A 16,276-nucleotide genomic window follows, 5' to 3' on the forward strand; every position below is an offset into this window, starting at 1 on the left:
ACAGGCCAGAGCAGGGAAGAAGGAAAGAGGAATTGCATATATCCTGCTGGGAGGAGGGAACAAAGAAATAGGTAGGGAGGTTGGGGTGAGGGATGGCAACTGAAGCTGTGAGAGGATAGAGGGTCCCTAAAAAGCAGCCTCTCTGCTCCGCCTCCCTTCAGGTCCCAGAGCCACAGTGGTCCTTTGGAGCTTCCAGACTCTTTGCAACCCCCGTGCACTGCCTCTGAACTGAACTCTGGAAACGCCTGGGCCACTTGCTGTCAGAGCTTGTTTTCTGGGTGGCTTATCTGCTGAGAGGAGAGGGGAAAAGCTGCTTTAGGATGATATCTGACTCAGTCACGAAGCTTCCAAATCAGAGAGGAAACACGCCAGGAAGCCAGGGGAAGGGGCAACAGCTGCGGGATTCGCTGACTCTGCTCTGGAGGGAAACGTCCAGCACTCGCTGGGGAAGAGACTCAAGCAGCCCCGCGCTCACCCTGTAGCCTTGGGCCCTGCAGAGCACCCTCAAGAAAGTGGGGGGGGGGCGCTTATGATTGAGCATCTCTATAAAGATGAGGCTATCTTTCCCTGGAATAACACTGCCATTTGCTGCATGCACATTCAAAGAAGTAGCAGATGTGTGGTTTCATCTTTTTTTTTCTTTTCTCTTTTTCCAAATCCTGATTTATTTGTCTTCCTATGAAAAGCCCGACACTTGAGGGGCTTTCTCTGTCCGTCAAAGCTTTTTATATCACTATACTGAATATTCTCTGTACTGCCTGCTTTATTGGTGGTTAGTTGTTTTAAATTGGGAAAACTCATGCTTGTGCGATGGGTCGGGGTGGTTCGAGTGTCCTAGGGATCACGATGCAACTGTTTAGTCTTCTTCCTTCAACCTTTCCCAGCAACTTGCACCCCTGTTTTCCCTAACCTCATTTAAAGCCTGCAACAGGTTCCTTATCCCTGTGCAGCACGCTGCGTCCCTTCCTAGGGCTCAGCACATATTTACTGAAGAATCATGTGACAAGGCAACAATCAGAGCAGGTTCTACCTGGCTTTCCCTCCACCTTAACTGAAATCGGGGTTTAAACAGATGCTTGGACTAGGTCCTTGTATCCCAAATCCTGGGGCTCCGACACGGGAGCTCAGAACGTTGGAGAAAGTGGAGGATGGAAAGAAGCGGTGGCAGTGGCTCTGTGACTGGCTGGTGAGCGACTGTTGACAAGAGGGACAGTCCACATTTAGAGTAAAAGAACACTACACAGAAAACCACGCGTCCAGGCCCGGCACAGTGAAGGGACACGCCCCACCTTCAGGAGGGAACTGACACTTTCCTTGCATCTACATGACACAGATCACAAGAGGAGCGTTGCTCAAAGCACAGGCTTTGCCCTCCAACCAAACCAAACTCACTGCCCTCCAGCCCATGCTGACTCATGGTGCCCCTGCGGGTTTCCCAAACTGTGGTTGTTCATGGAAGTAGAAAGCCCAGCCCTTTTCCGGAGGAGCTGTTAGTGCTTTCGAATTGCCAACCATTCGGGTTGAGCTCCAATGCATAACCACAAACCCCCTAAGAGATATATAGTCCATGTTAGAGTACCCTACAATGCAGAGATCTCTTTGCTGTTGCAACGTGATTGGTATTTGTGTGGGTTGGGTAACTGGGTTACGTTTGGCCTGGTGTGGGAGTTAAAGGAAAGTCAGAAATACAGCCAACGTGCCCTTGACAACCACGCAGTTCTCTTTCTACGATTCCAGGTGATGGCCAAATTCTAACCTTCTTGGCTTCAGAGCCTTTGATACCTGAGCAGGTGAGGTGCTTGATTGGAGAGAGAGGCAAAGGCCATTTGAACAGAACAAAGTGAGAGACTTTGTATGCTATTTTGGTTGGCAGAAGAAACCAAAAGGTGTATTCACGGGATGCTTCTTAAATGAGTCCCAAGTTTAGAAAGTTTCAACCATGCCCTAATCTCTTCACTGGAAACTTCTCAGACATATTTAACTCACTACTGGGGATTGGGGAGATTCTAGATGGATTCCCAAGAGTTGTGGAGAAATTCTGGATAGGAGTGAGACATACACCACTCTTCTTTTATGGACATGGTAAGTTCCAAAGAGCAAGATCTTATGCAAACGTGGGGACTAGCCCTGTCAGATCACAGCACAGAGGATGACTCCTTTCATAACTGCCAAATAGCATCCTTACCTAACTGCCAAGGCACAGAGATTTATAGCCCAGCCAAGTTAGCCTATAACCTTAATCATCAGGGCCAGTGTGATTCCTGCCTTATAGCTGGCTGTTGGTGACTGCCAGACATATACCGTTCATGTGCAACATAATGGGACGGTCAGTTCTTCATGATTGCTGTCAATGTGAAACATCAGACCGTGGTGAGTGAGGAGTCGGTGTACTGGAGCAAGGGGGCGTGACTGGTGCCTAAACTTTCCTCCTTTTTAATTGAGCCGGGATGAGACTGTAGTTGCACGCAGCCTGCTCCACAGCCAGAACTGAGCTTCTATTTATTTCATGCTGGCTCTTAATCACCTGCTCAATCCAGAACAAACCAGACAGGCCACACCGCATACTTTGGCCGCCACTTGAGCTCTCTCAGATAACACGAGAAGGGAACAATGTGAGGGAGGCGGAGAAAACCGCACACCAGGTGGAAAGGGGATGGCCAAGAAGGGCTGTGACCACACACTGCCCAGGAGATTAGAATATCCCGCTTGGGCCCCCGTGGAAGCTTGCGCGACTAGGTCAGAAAGGGTCCTTCTGAAGGGGATACAGGTCCTCGGTGGCAGGTCCTGGGAAGGTGGGTCCCACTGTTTCTTTTAATTTCTATACCGTCCCAACCTCACCTTCAAATAAAATTCTGCAGCGTGGGAGTACTTTCTGCCTTTGAATCTATAAGAGACACTAGGCATTTCTGAGAGGATTGACAGTCCAGCGAGCAAAACCAACTGGGAAAGCGAGTGAGTGGCGCCTCTGCACGCTTCCATTACTCTCCCACAGGGTCGGTGGAAATACACGCCTTAACAGTTTGTCCTTATTTCTGCACATCTTACGGTCAACTGAAAAGCCAGCTCAGGTCCCTACGGGTGTCTTTTTAAAGAAGACAAATCAAGGAGTAGCCAGGTGGGGGAGATGAGTACATAAAAGAGCAGGATGCTGGGTCCTTTCTTTGGGTGATGAGACCCCTGGCTGCTCTCTGATAATGTGGTCCGAGGCAGAGAAGAGAGGGACTTCAGGAACCACCTGCCTGCTGGTTGGCTGTCTGTTCAATAGGCTTTGTCTAGTCTTGATGGCTTTCCCTTCTCCTGTTCCTGTGTCGTTTTGAGGTTGAGCTTTCCCCATGTTTCAGGCCTTGAACACCTATCCCAGGGGATCCGTCTTCTTCCTGTTACCCCACCCACCCCTACCACAGCAGGCTGACCCCGCTCTGCATATAGACATGGATGACTTCGAGGGGGAGTCAATCAACGCCTTACAATAATGAAAGGAGTTTTTCACAGAGACTCTCACAGAAACTCTGCAGCCAGGAGCCTTAGGAGGGGCCAGGAGTTGAGCCTGCTCTGAATGTCCTATTGAAAACTACGGTTCTCCCATCCTGGAGGCCCCAGGCTGCCACCCTGCTGGAAATGCCAATCCCTCTAGGAAAACAGGGAGAGAGAGTTAAAGAAGGAATAGTGTTTAACTGTGGTCCTCACAGCAAGTCTACACAGAGGCTTCGGATTTCAAAGCAGCCGTGTGAAAGCAGGCGCTTGTGGGAGGAGCCAGCTGGAGAGGTGAGAAGGTCATGTCCCTGATAGCTGACCCCTGGGAGTGCCCTGCTGACCCCCCCCCACCACCACCACCTCTTCCAGAGCCAGGAAGATTCCAGAGGTAAACTGAGCAGCCAGACAGCCACCAGGAGAGGTTGTCCATCCAGGACAACAGGCAGGCTGCGACTTTACCCAGACCCAGCCAGGAGAAGCCAGTGGAAGAGGAGCTGCTAGGGTGACACCAGCTGGCGAGTCAGATGCCATCTAGTTGGGACACTGTGCCTCCACCACGGGACAGAGGGACCCTCACGGGACCATCTTGTATTTCTCAATAGCTTTAGGTGTGACTTTCTTCCCAGCTTGCTCGACTAGATGCCACTGTTATTTATTTATATACCCTTTGTTTGTAGGTTCCTGGGTGGCACAAATGGTCAGCGCTGGGAGATGCACCCCAACATTGGTGGTGTGAGCCCACCCAGCCCTCTGTGAAAGAAAAGTCTGGTGATCTATAAAGCTTACTCTTAAGACAACCCTCCGGGGCAGTTCTGCTTTGTCACACATGACGTCACCAGAAGTTGGAATCTTTTCAAAGGCAACGGATTTGTGGCATTGGGTTAGTAAGGGTTTTGTAGAGATCGACTGGCCAGTTCTAACCTCGCGTTGTGCTGGTCCAATTGGCAGAATCAGGGAAGCAGCAACGGTTTTTAGGAAATGGCTTTTTTTTTTTTTCCTATCCAGAAATCGGCTATCTGACAAGATCAGGGTAGCTTCCGAGTGGCACTTGGAGATGGCAGCCCCTCTCCGATTGCCACCCATCCTGAACCTCTCGTCCGCAGGTGCGGATACTGCGAGGGGCCCCTCCCTCATCGCTTCCAGCAGTCGAAGGGGGGTTCTGGATGGAAACCTTGCCGCTCGCTCCAATCTTGGCCGCTCTGGGCAGAGCCTTGCCTTGGCGCTGTTGCCACCCTCAGCAGTTAGTTACCGGCACTGCCAGCCCCACGGAGCCCCACCCAGCGGCCTGGCCCCACATGGTTGTCTGCAGCGAGAGTGGCTGGGTGTCCTTTGCTAAGAAAACAGGAAGTATCACTCAGTTTGAAGAGAGAGAGAGAGAGAGGGAGAGAGAGAGAGAGAGAGAGAGAGAGAGAGAGAGAGGAAATCCCTCTCATTAGCACAGATGCAGCAACATGCCAACTTCTCTTTGCGGTTAGTGTTGAATTAGCAGGTGGGACCATTTCTTCCACCAGCACAGCCCTCTTAGCCTGCAGCCCTCAGCCCCTTGGGATGGCCTGGCCGCCTTCAGAGCCTTTGGAAACGCACACTGTTTACAGAGGCAGGAACATCACAGCTAGGAAAGGCATGAAAAGGGAGATGGGGCGAAGTCACACCAAGGGCAAGGCTGGATGCTTCTAGAGCTTCGTCACAGCCCGAGAGCTTGCGTTCTGACACCTGACCACCTTCCCAGGTATGAAGAGTCTGAAGCCTTGAGCCGGCCGGCAGGATTGGCACAGGGCGAGGAAGATGCAGGCGGCGTGGCTTTGCTCCCGGTTACATCAGGACCTGGGTTCGTGTGTCAGGCAGGCGCAGCCCCACGAGTCCGCCACACACGAGCACAGTCGAAGCCAGCAGGATGGGGATGGCTTTGGTGATGCCGACCAGGGAGCCGAATATTAGGTTTCCGAGGACGGCTGCTGCTTTGCACAGAGCATTCAAGAAGCCGAAGCCTGTAGCCCTGTAAAGCAAAGAGACACAGACAAGGTTGGGGAAGAGACCTCCAGGACCCCAGCCGGACCCCTATGTCCTGGGTGGGACGTTGTCAATGACCAGGTAGATTGCATTGCTTCGGATCAGAACGGGAGACAGACCAATAGACTGTTGCCAGCAGGCCTGGGGGTGGACTTGCTATTTTGTTTAGAGCAGTGGTTCTCAACCTTCCTAATGCTGCGACCCTTTAATACAGTTCCTCATGTTGTGGTGATTCCCCCCGCCCACACCATAAAATTATTTTCATTGCTACTTCATAACTGTAATTTTGCTACTTTTATGAATCATAATGTAAAGTCTGATATGCAGGATGTATTTTCATTGTTAAAAAATGAACATAATTAAACATAATTAAAGCATAGCGATTAATCACAAAATAACATGTAATTATATATTGTGAAATATTTGTGTTTTTTTGATGGTCTTAGGTGACCCCTGTGAAAGGGTCATTCGACCCCCAAAGGGGTCTCGACCCACAGGTTGAGAACCACTGGTTTAGGGGATACTCAGAATTTCAGAAACATCCCTATTTAATAAAGAAAATTCAAAATTTACTTCCGAAGTAAAAAAATGTATGAAAACACACTCCTCACAGAAATTCTTTTACTGTGGTTGGAAATAGACATGCTAATTCCACATCTGTGGCACATACGATTCATGATACTGGTTATAGTCATCATCTTGTGCAACCGTCACGGTCATGGCTCTTCAGCCTAAATTATTCCACCACCGCTCATAGAAGCTCAGTATCCCTTAAACGAAGACACCCCCTCCTTTGAGCCCTCCTACCTACTTGTCTCTGACTTACTTCCCTTAGCACAATGTTTTCAAGGTTCATCTATGTCACAACGTGTTTTAGGAATTCATTTGTCTTCATGGTAGAGTAATATTCTAGTGTACGTATAGACCACATTTTGTTGACATAATGTTTCTATAAATTATTCTTAACCGCTGTGTTCCCATAAGAGTAAATGGGTAAATGCTGGATTTCTAACCAGAACGTAAGCAGTTGAAATCCACCAGCTGCTAGAAGAGACAGATGAGGCAGTTTATTCTGTATAGATTTAAAGACTCAGAAATCCCACGGGGCACATCTACCCTGCCCCATAGGGCTGCTAAGAGTTGTACTCTATGGCAGTGGGTTTGGTTTGGGGTCTTATTAATTCTTGTTAGCTTGATTAATGGATCAGATTTTAACTACATTAAAACCCCAACCAATTGAGTCAATTCCAACTTACAATGACCCTATATAGGGTGTCCTAGGCTGTCCATTCACGAGCCCTCATTATACAGTGGTTATAGATTTGGCTTCAAATTGCATCACTGTGGGAAGAGCAGGTTTTCTACTCTTGTCAAGAGTTACTCAGTCCACATAGGAGAAGCACAAAAACATCAGTGACTGAAGGATTGTAAATCATATAATCCGACGTCGAAGGAGGGAATAGTATCACAGCCTTACTTGTGAGAATCTGGTGAGCAGAAGGCTATGAATGGCAGTGGTGGCCCAAGATACGTTTGTGGGATCTACATAGGAAATATGTTTCCAATGATTTCCCTGTATCCATAATAGAGGGATGGGTGGAAAGCCATTACCAAATAGAGTCCATTGGAGAGATGGCTACAGAAGATCAAAATGATAAACCTGACTTGAATGGTTAAAACCTTGTCATTTGACACCCCCCACTGATAAGCATTAGGCCTGATCTGGTTTTCAACATTTTCTGTGTTTGTTTTCATATTGGGCTTGACCTCGATGTGTTTTGTCATTGGGGGTCACCTTCTTGAATTTTTGTTATGTTTTTCAGTATCTGAAACCCAGGATTGATGAACCTACAGGGACAGCAAGTAGAATAGGGGGTTTCAGGGGGGATACAGTGGAGGGGGCAGGTAAAAGGGAGCTGATGTCAAGGAGTTCAAGAAGGAAAAAGCATGTATTGAAACTGCTTATGGTAGCTATTGTACAATACCGCTTGACGTGATTGAACTATGGAATGATATGATATCAGTTCTACCTTGTCCTATAAGGTCACTGTGAGTTGGCATTGACTTGATGGCAATGAGTTTTGTTGTTTGGAGGCTGTAAATTCAGGCTGGATTCAGAAGAAGGCACGGAATAGGGATATCATTGCTGACATCCAATGGATCTTGGCTGAAAGCAGAGAATAGCAGAAAGATGTCTACCTTTGTTTTAGTGACTGCCGAGGCATTTGACAGTGTGGTTCATAATAAACTATGGATCACTTTGAGAAGAATGGGAATTCCAGAACACTTCAGTGTGCTCATGGAGTACTTGTACTTGGATTAAGAGGCAGTTGTGTAAACAGAGCAAGGGAATACTGCATAGTTTCAAATCAGGAATCAGGCTGTATGTTCTCACCATACAGTGCGCTGAGCAAATAGTCATTCTGAATGTGGGGCAAATCATCAGAGAAGCTGGGTTACATGAAGAAGAATGTGGCATCAGGAATGGACAAAGGGTTATTTACTACCTGCTGTATGCAGATGACACAGCGTGGTGAAAGAGAGGAGGACTTGAAGCATTTGGTGATGAAGACCAAGGATCACAGCATTCAGTATGGATTACAACCCAATGTAAGAAGAGCAAAATTCTCACAACTGGACCAGTAGGTAACAAACATGATGAATGGATAAAAGATTGAAGTTGTCAAGGATTTTGTCTTCCTTGGATCCACAACCAATGCTCATGGAAGCAGCAGTCAAGAGAGCAAAAGACACATTGCATTGGGCAAATCTGCTGCACAAGACGGCTTTAGAGTGTTGAAAAGCAGAGATGTTACTTGGAGGACTAAGGTGAGCTTTGCCTAAGCCATGGTATTTTCAATAACCTCATCTACATGTGAAAATTGGACATTGAATAAAGAAGACCCCCCCCCCAACAACAAGAATTGATGCATTTGAATTGAACTGTGGTCTGTAGAAGAATATTGAAAGTACCATGGACTTCCCAAAGGACAAACAAATCTGTCTTGGAAGAAGTGTGGCCAGAGTGCTCCTTAGAGGCAGCGATGGTGAGACTTTACCTGATATGCTTTGGACATGTTGTCAGGAGAGTCCAGTCCCTGGAGACGGCCATCATGCTTGCTAACAAAGAGACAATCCATTCAGTGAAAAAGAGTAAGTCTCTCAATGAAATGGATGGACACCGTGGCTGCCAAATGTGAGGATGGCGCAGGACCGGGCAATGTTTGGCTCTGTTGTGCAGGAGTCATTATGAGTAGCCAACTCAGTGGCACCTAACAACCACAGGTTGTATGTTGTTGATGGGAACAGACAGCTTCATCTTTCTCCCTTGGAAACCAGGGATGGCCGAGTAGGAACCCTCATCTTTGAGACATCAGGGAGGTAAGCGATGATGCTCTCTCCCCACATGTGTCTTGCTGGCTGGCACCAGGCTGGATGGGCTCCCAGTGAACCAATATAACATATCTTTATAGTCTCATCCCGTTCTGTGCTGGAAATCAAGCCCAGGAGTCTTTTACAGAAAAGAGTCAGACTCTGGCCTAAAGAAGCTTTTACTCATTATACCTGCTGGAATTTGAAATGTGCCAGTATACAAGTCAAGCATACCTGTTTCTTTTTTCTTTTTAACCATTGTATGGGAGCTCTTACAGATATTATAACAATTCATAGTTCAATTCGATCAAGCATACTTGTACAATTTCTGCCACCATTAATTACAACACACTTTCTTGCTTCCCCCACCTTACCCCCCAGGAACCCTTATTATTATGTTATTGTTTATATATATCTATATCTGTATCTTACACAAACTAGTGAATCCGTTCACCTACAATTCTGTTATTCATTCCCCTCAAGTAGGGTTATATTGACCTCATTGCTATCAGCTCCCCACACCCTCCCGCCCCCGCTTCCTGTATCCTCAGGGAATCATTACTCCCATTACTGTTTCTGAAGGGTTATCTATCTTGGCTTTCATACAACAAACAATCTTAACTATACACATGAACATAGGCAGGTCTAACAAGATAAATGAGATAAAACAAAGGCCATAATAATAATAAGTGAAAGAAATATTAAAGAACTAGAGGATAGTTATGTGGTTCATCAGTGCTATACTGCACCCTGGATACATGATCCTTTCTGTGTGGCCCGACTGTGAGGGACTGTCCAACTTTCTTACAGGTGTGTTTTGGGTCTCCACTTTGTCCATGATCCTTCACATCAATCTGACTGCTTGGTTTTGAACTTCTGATACCTATTCCCATTGACACCTTGTGATTAAACAGGTTGGTGTGCTTCTTCCATGTTGACTTTATTGCTTCCCTGCTCGATGGCCGATTGTTTAATTTCAAGCATCTAAGACCCCAGATGTATACCCTTCAATAGCTGGGCACCATCAGCTTTCTTCACTACATTTGCTTATGCACCCATTTTATCTTCAGCAATCATGTTGAGGAGGTGAGTACATACAATTCCACAATAAAACAAACCGTTTTTGTACTGAGGTAGGATTTAAATAGAGGCCCCAAATCCACCTACATCCTTGTTGTATTTACACACACACACACACACACACACACAAATACACCTATTTTTATAAATTTATATACTTACATACTTTGCTTCATAAGCATACTTTTGGGGGGAAAATGAACTATGTTTCCTCTTAATGCATTGTACCTGATTTTTAGAAAGGAAATATACTTCTGTTCATACGAGTACAATAGGACCTTATACTAGGCGATGGCATGAGTTTTCTTCTGCCCTTATGCCAGTTCTGCTTTTCGCCTGCCATTCAGTATCTGAATGTTTTCCAGGCACATCAGATGCAGGGTAGTTTTCTGATACTTTCTTCCCCTATAAGGAAATGCATCTCCTAGGTTTTAAAATGCAGCATTTAATAAATACCTTTCTCCAATTTAAAAATCAAAGCTTTCTTTGAACAAGCCATAACTATTACTTATCATTACTGGGCTCTTCCTAGTGTGTTTCCTGTGTGCTTCTCATGAAGGAAGAAATGTATCAGTGTTACCGGCAGCCCTTACTCTTTCTGTGTCTTAAGAAGGAACACTCTTGCCTGGCCCCATGGCTGAGTGCAGGGTTTGTGATCTCACTGATTAGAACAGACCCAGTAAAGGTTATGGCACGTACTAAACCAAAAGCCCAAACCAAACTCTCTGCCCCTGAGCCAATGCTGACTCATAGTAACCTGTATATTACAGGGCAGAACTACCCCTGCGAGTTTCCTAGAACTGCCCTTGTGAGTTTCCTAGACTGTAATTCTTTACGAGAGTAGAAGGCCCTGTCTTTCTCCTGAGGAGTGGCTGGGGTTTTGAACTGCTGATCTTGTGGCTAGCGGTCTAATATGTAACCCCTATGTCACTGGGGATCCTCAAACATCTACAGAGAAGAGTAAATAAGTAAGTAAATCCATGAAGTTTCCAGAGTAGGCAGATGCTTGGAATGGAGAGAGGGTGTAATGGATTGAATTGTGCCCCTCTAATTATGCATTGAAATCCTGGCCATAGGCTGCTACAATTCTGTTATGTAATTAAATCAGTTGGCTTGGGTCAAGTGGATCACCCACCATGTCATCTGGTATGACACAACCATCGTCCGTGATGCAATAAGACCAGTCAGTCACTCGTGGTCATACAGAAGTAAGGTAGATCCTAAAACTGATCATTTCTGGGTTCTAAAATGAGCAGGGTGGACACCTCCACATGAAGGCACACATACACAGGGGAAGGTAGGAGTGAATGAATGCCTAGGGCTGCCTCTGAAGACATAATCGACATAGTTGAGTCCCTGACTTGGACTTTGAGCCTTCTGAACCATGAGAGAATAAGTTTTTGTCCCTTAAAGCCATCCACTCGCGTACTTTTTATGGTAGCACCAGGATGTAGGTACAGCAGAGGATGGGCTGGAATCTCTGATTGTGAGACACGGGAACTTCCTGACATGACTGTTCTTGTCCGTTTGCTTCAACAAGATTAACAATGGTAAATATCACTCAACATATAAGGAGATTTAATATCCTGGGAACTACTTTAAACAAGAAATTGTTTGAGGTGACATTGCTGGGCATCAAAGAGTCCTCAAGGACAATGATGGCATCCACCTGTCCCCATTTCCCCACCACCCCAAAGCCAATTGGGTTTAGGGTCTGTCTTACAGGGCATGGCCTCCACCGATGGATCACATTACATATGGACGATGGAAAGGCCTTCGGCTGTGTGGGTCATATCAGACTGTGGAGAGCCTTGAGCAGAGTGGGGGTTAAAGAGCGTTTCATGGTACTCATGCAGAACTTGTTCACGGATCAACAGGTTTCATATCAGGGAAGTTGTGTGACAGGGTTGTGTCCTCTCACGATACTTTGCTCATGATACTTTGCTCAATCTGTATGCTGAGCAGATCATCAGGGAAACTGGATTATATGAAGAAGGCGATGTCAGGATTGGAGGAAGGCTTAGTAACAACCTTCGATACGCAGATGGCACACCCAGCGCGCTGAAAGTGAGGACTCGCAGCACTTGCTGATGAAGATCAAGGACTGCAGCCTTCAGGTTGGATTGTAACTCAATGCCAAGAAGACCCAAGTCCTTACAATCGGACCAATAGGTAACATCGTGATACACGGAGGAAAGATTGCAGTTGTCAAAGATCTACAATCAACGCTCATGGAAGCATCAGTCAGGAGATCAAAAGACCTATTTCATTAGGTAAATTTGCTTCCAAATTGGGGAAAAGAAATGATATTACAATGAACAACAACCTCCTTTTCGCGGTTGTGTTCATGAGGAAACATCAGGCAGTAAGACAAAGTCAAGAGAAACATTTACCATGTGATGGTGGGGGTGGGGGTGGGGGGGTAGGGGGAGGCAGGGCTCAGACGGCCAGGTGGCGGTGGCCTATGTAGCATGAATCCAAAGGCTTTCACCAACCTCTTTTCCGTTCTATCCTTGCTCCTACTTTTGGCAAAATTCTCTTGTTTACTCCACCTTTCATAGTTCATAGCTTAATTATTTTCACCACAGGACTAGCCAAAGTGATATACAAAGGACTTATTACATATCGATATTCATATCTATATGCATTATAGAGTGATAAAACCTACCCAAAACAAACAATACTGTTTGATGTGATTGAACCATGGAAGGCACACGGTTGGAATGTATTATATAGATTAGATTGGGTGCAAGTTTTCTGCGCTGTGAAATTTTCAAAACGTCCAGGTGTTGGACGGAGTAAAGAAAGACCAGATGCAGTGGCCAGGCTGGAGCCCCGCACGATGGTAGTGAAGAGGAGATTTCTGGAGCACAGCGAGAGGACCCGAGATGCCACTCATTCCAATGGCCTCGTTTCCCATCCCAAGCAACGGAGGTACGATTATCCTGTCTGGTTTTCTTGATGTATGCTACCAAACGATGCAGGCGTGTAGACCTTTAGGATGGAGTGCGGGACCCTCTCTGTCTAAACAGGCCTCAGGGGAGAGACGTGGGCTGGTTAATTCCAGGCAGATGTTTTGATTTTTAACTTCTCCAGAAAAGCGCCTCATCACACACAGAGCTGGGTGACAGCCGCAGCTGCTCAGGACTAGCAGAGACTAGCAGGTGTAAATAATCAGGGTTTCAGACTCAAATCCTTTCTGAGATCATGTCTGAAATTGTGCCTACACAAGGGGAAGGAGAAAGGAGGTCACCGGCCAGGGAAAGGCAGGAACGTACTGCTAGATGTACACCCACGAGACACCCCTTGCCGAGCTGGAGGGAGAGCCTGTGTCTCGTCACTCACCAGTCACGGGGCTTCTCGCTCTGAGCTCCGGGGAGGAGGGGAAGAACGTTCATTGTAGGACTCACAGGTGACTCAATGGCCATGAGTTTGGATCTGGATCATCCTAGTGCAGGAAGTATGCGCAGTGAGCTCCCTCAGGTCCACAAGGTGGCAGCAGGGAGTCACAGCCTGGGGGATGGACACGCAGGCACAGGCAGGTAGCCTCGATGATAACCCCAACTAGATGGGATCCAACAGCAGAAGTGCATGTGAACGGATAGACTGGGTTGTGCAAGGTATGGCAAAAACCAAACAGGGTTCCTGGCGGGGGGCCGGGGTGTAGGGTGGAGGAGGTAGGGGATAAAGGAGAGCTAATATCAAGGAGCTCAAGAAGAAAGAATATGCTTTGGAACGGATTGTGGTAACAATTGTACAACACTGCTTGATGTGATTGAACGATAGAATGTTATGATATCTGTAGGAGCTCCCAATAAAATGATCAAAAATTAAAAAAATTTTTTTCTTTTTTTCACACCACCTGGGTTAAATGTAGAAGACCCTGGGTGCTGCATGGTAGAGGGAGGGGCTTTCTACTCTTGTAAACAGTTACAGTGTTGGAAACCCACAGGGGATGTTCTACCCTGTCCTGTAGGGTCGTTATGAGTTGGCATCGACTCAATGGTGGAGAGTTTGGGGCGCTGCATGAGTTTGCTGGGCTCACTGCTAACGGATGGGGTGAAAGTTGAACTCCATCTAGAGCAGTGGTTCTCAACCTTCCTAATGCAACGACCCTGTAATACAGTTCCTCATGTTGTGGTTCATAACTGTAATTTTGCTTCTGTTATGAATCAGGTGACCCTTGTGAAAGGGTCATTTGACCCCCAAAGGGATTGTGACCCACAAGTTGATAACCACTGCTCTAGAGGCACGCTGGAAGAAAAGTTCAGCCATCTACCGAGTGAAACCCTCTGGGGCACAGCTCTGCTCTGACACGCACGGGGTCACCAGGGTTTGGAATAAATTTGAAGGCAATTGCTTTATGAATTTGGGGCTATGCTGATGGCTTTTGGGAGGTTCATAACGTTGATTAAAAAGGGCGAGAAACAGTCCTCCCTCAATGCAAGAACACTTTGCTCTAACAACCTGGCATTCTGTGATGTTCACTTTCCCGACAAGATCACTGAAGACAAAATGGGTGCATAAGCCAATGTGATGAAAAAAGCTGATGGTACCCGGCTATCAAAAGATACAGTGTCTGGGGTCTTATGGGCCTGAAGATAAATAAGCGGGCATCTAGCTGAGAAGCAACAAAGTCCACATGGAAGAAGCACACCAGCCTGTTTGACCACGAGGTGCCGAAGGGATCAGGTATCAGGTACCAGAAGACGCAGAACCAAAAATCACATCAATGTGAATGGGGGTGGGGCAGAGTAGAGACCATCTATAGACAATTGGCCATCCCGTCACAGAAGGGTCATGAGGAAGGACAAGCCAGCCAGGATGCAATATAGCACTGATGAAACATACAACATTCCTCTAGTTCTTTAATGCTTCCTTCCTCCCACTATCATGACCCCAATTCTACCTTACAAATTGGGCTAGACCAGAGCATGCACACTGGTACAGATAAGAGCTCTCAACACATGAAATCCAGGACAGATAAACCCTTCAGGAGCAATGATGAGAGTAGGGATACCGAGAGGGTAGCGGGAAGGTGGGGGGGGGTGGAGAAATGGGGCACTGATCACAATGAGTGATGTATAACTGCCCCACCCCCCCTGGCCAGAGGACAAAAAGATATTAAAATAATAAGTGTTCATGAGGGAGTGAGGGAGACAAATAATGAGGAGCTGATACCAAGGGCTCAAGTAGAAAGAAAATGTTTTGAAAAGGATGATGGCAACACATGTACAAATGTGTTTGACACAATGGATGCATGGATAGTTATGAGAGCTGTTAAGAGCCCCCAGTAGAATGATTTCTAAAAGCGAGAGAAGAAGAGAGGTGAAAGAAGGGGCCAGTGAGCAGTAGGCAAGGACAGATCAATCTTTCATGACCTTATTTCTTTTCGCTTCAAAGCTTCTAAGAGGTGACGGAAAATGTGCAGTTTCTTTTCCAATTTAGGGTAACAGAGCTAGACCTTTGACTAGACCTAAGAGTACAGTTTTCTGGAAGGATTATACCTCAACAAAAAGAAAACAAAAAGTCCTCACAACTGGATCAAAAAAATAAGTAACATCATGATAAACAGAGAAAAGCCGATGTCAAGGATTTCATTTTACTTCATTCCACAGCCAATGTTCCTGGAAGCATCAGTCAGGAAATCAGATGGTGTACTGCAGTGGCCAAGTCTACTGCACAAGTCCTCTGGAAAGTATTCACAGACAAAGGTATTACTTTGAGGGCTAACATGCACCGGACCCAAGCCATAATGCTTTTAATGACCTTATGTGCATGTACAAGTTGGACAATGAACACTTTTGAAGCCCACAGAATAGATGCCTTTGAATTCTGATCTCGGTGTGGAATCTTGAACATGTCATGGACTTCCAGAAGGACAAACAAATCCGTCTGGGCTGAAGTCTAGTCACAGTGTCCACAGAGGTGAGATGGCAAGACATTGTCTTGGGTACTTTGGACATGTTATCAGGTGGGATTAGCCCTGGAGAAGGGCATGATGCTCTTGGGAGAGAGGCAGCAAAAAAGAAGCCCCTCCAGGAGATGGGTTGACACAGTGGCTGCAACCATGGGTTCAAACTCAGGAATGACTGTGAGATGACAGAGGATCAGCCACTATTGTACACAGGGTCACTATGAGTAGGAGATCACCAGCAGGACCTACGAACAAGACCGACTGAACCTAAGCAACGGGATGGATCTATGCCTGTTAGTGTCTCCCCGTCCTACTGACAAGAGGTTTGAAATCAAAGTAGGTGGCAGCAAGGCCTGGGGGTAGAGAAATTATGAAGAAACGAAGTGTCTCTGGATCAATGTGTCAGATAGGGCTGAAATATCC

At 46.5% G+C, this 16,276-nt stretch overlaps 1 protein-coding gene across 1 annotated transcript in view; it reads right to left on the reverse strand.

Moving 5' to 3' along the window:
• Positions 1–3,850: 3,850 nt before the first annotated feature.
• Positions 3,851–16,276, reverse strand: part of SV2C (synaptic vesicle glycoprotein 2C) — a 267,398-nt gene continuing 254,972 nt past the window's right edge. The window contains exon 12 of the mRNA XM_004703529.2: positions 3,851–5,470. Coding sequence (XP_004703586.1) covers positions 5,287–5,470 — 184 coding nt within the window. The 3' untranslated portion in view covers positions 3,851–5,286. The remainder of the gene's footprint in view (positions 5,471–16,276) is intronic.

The sequence above is a fragment of the Echinops telfairi genome, unplaced genomic scaffold (genome assembly GCF_000313985.2).
Source record: "Echinops telfairi isolate 266 unplaced genomic scaffold, ASM31398v2 ScPeMD7_7469;HRSCAF=8507_1, whole genome shotgun sequence".
NCBI classification, from domain to species: domain Eukaryota; kingdom Metazoa; phylum Chordata; class Mammalia; order Afrosoricida; family Tenrecidae; genus Echinops; species Echinops telfairi.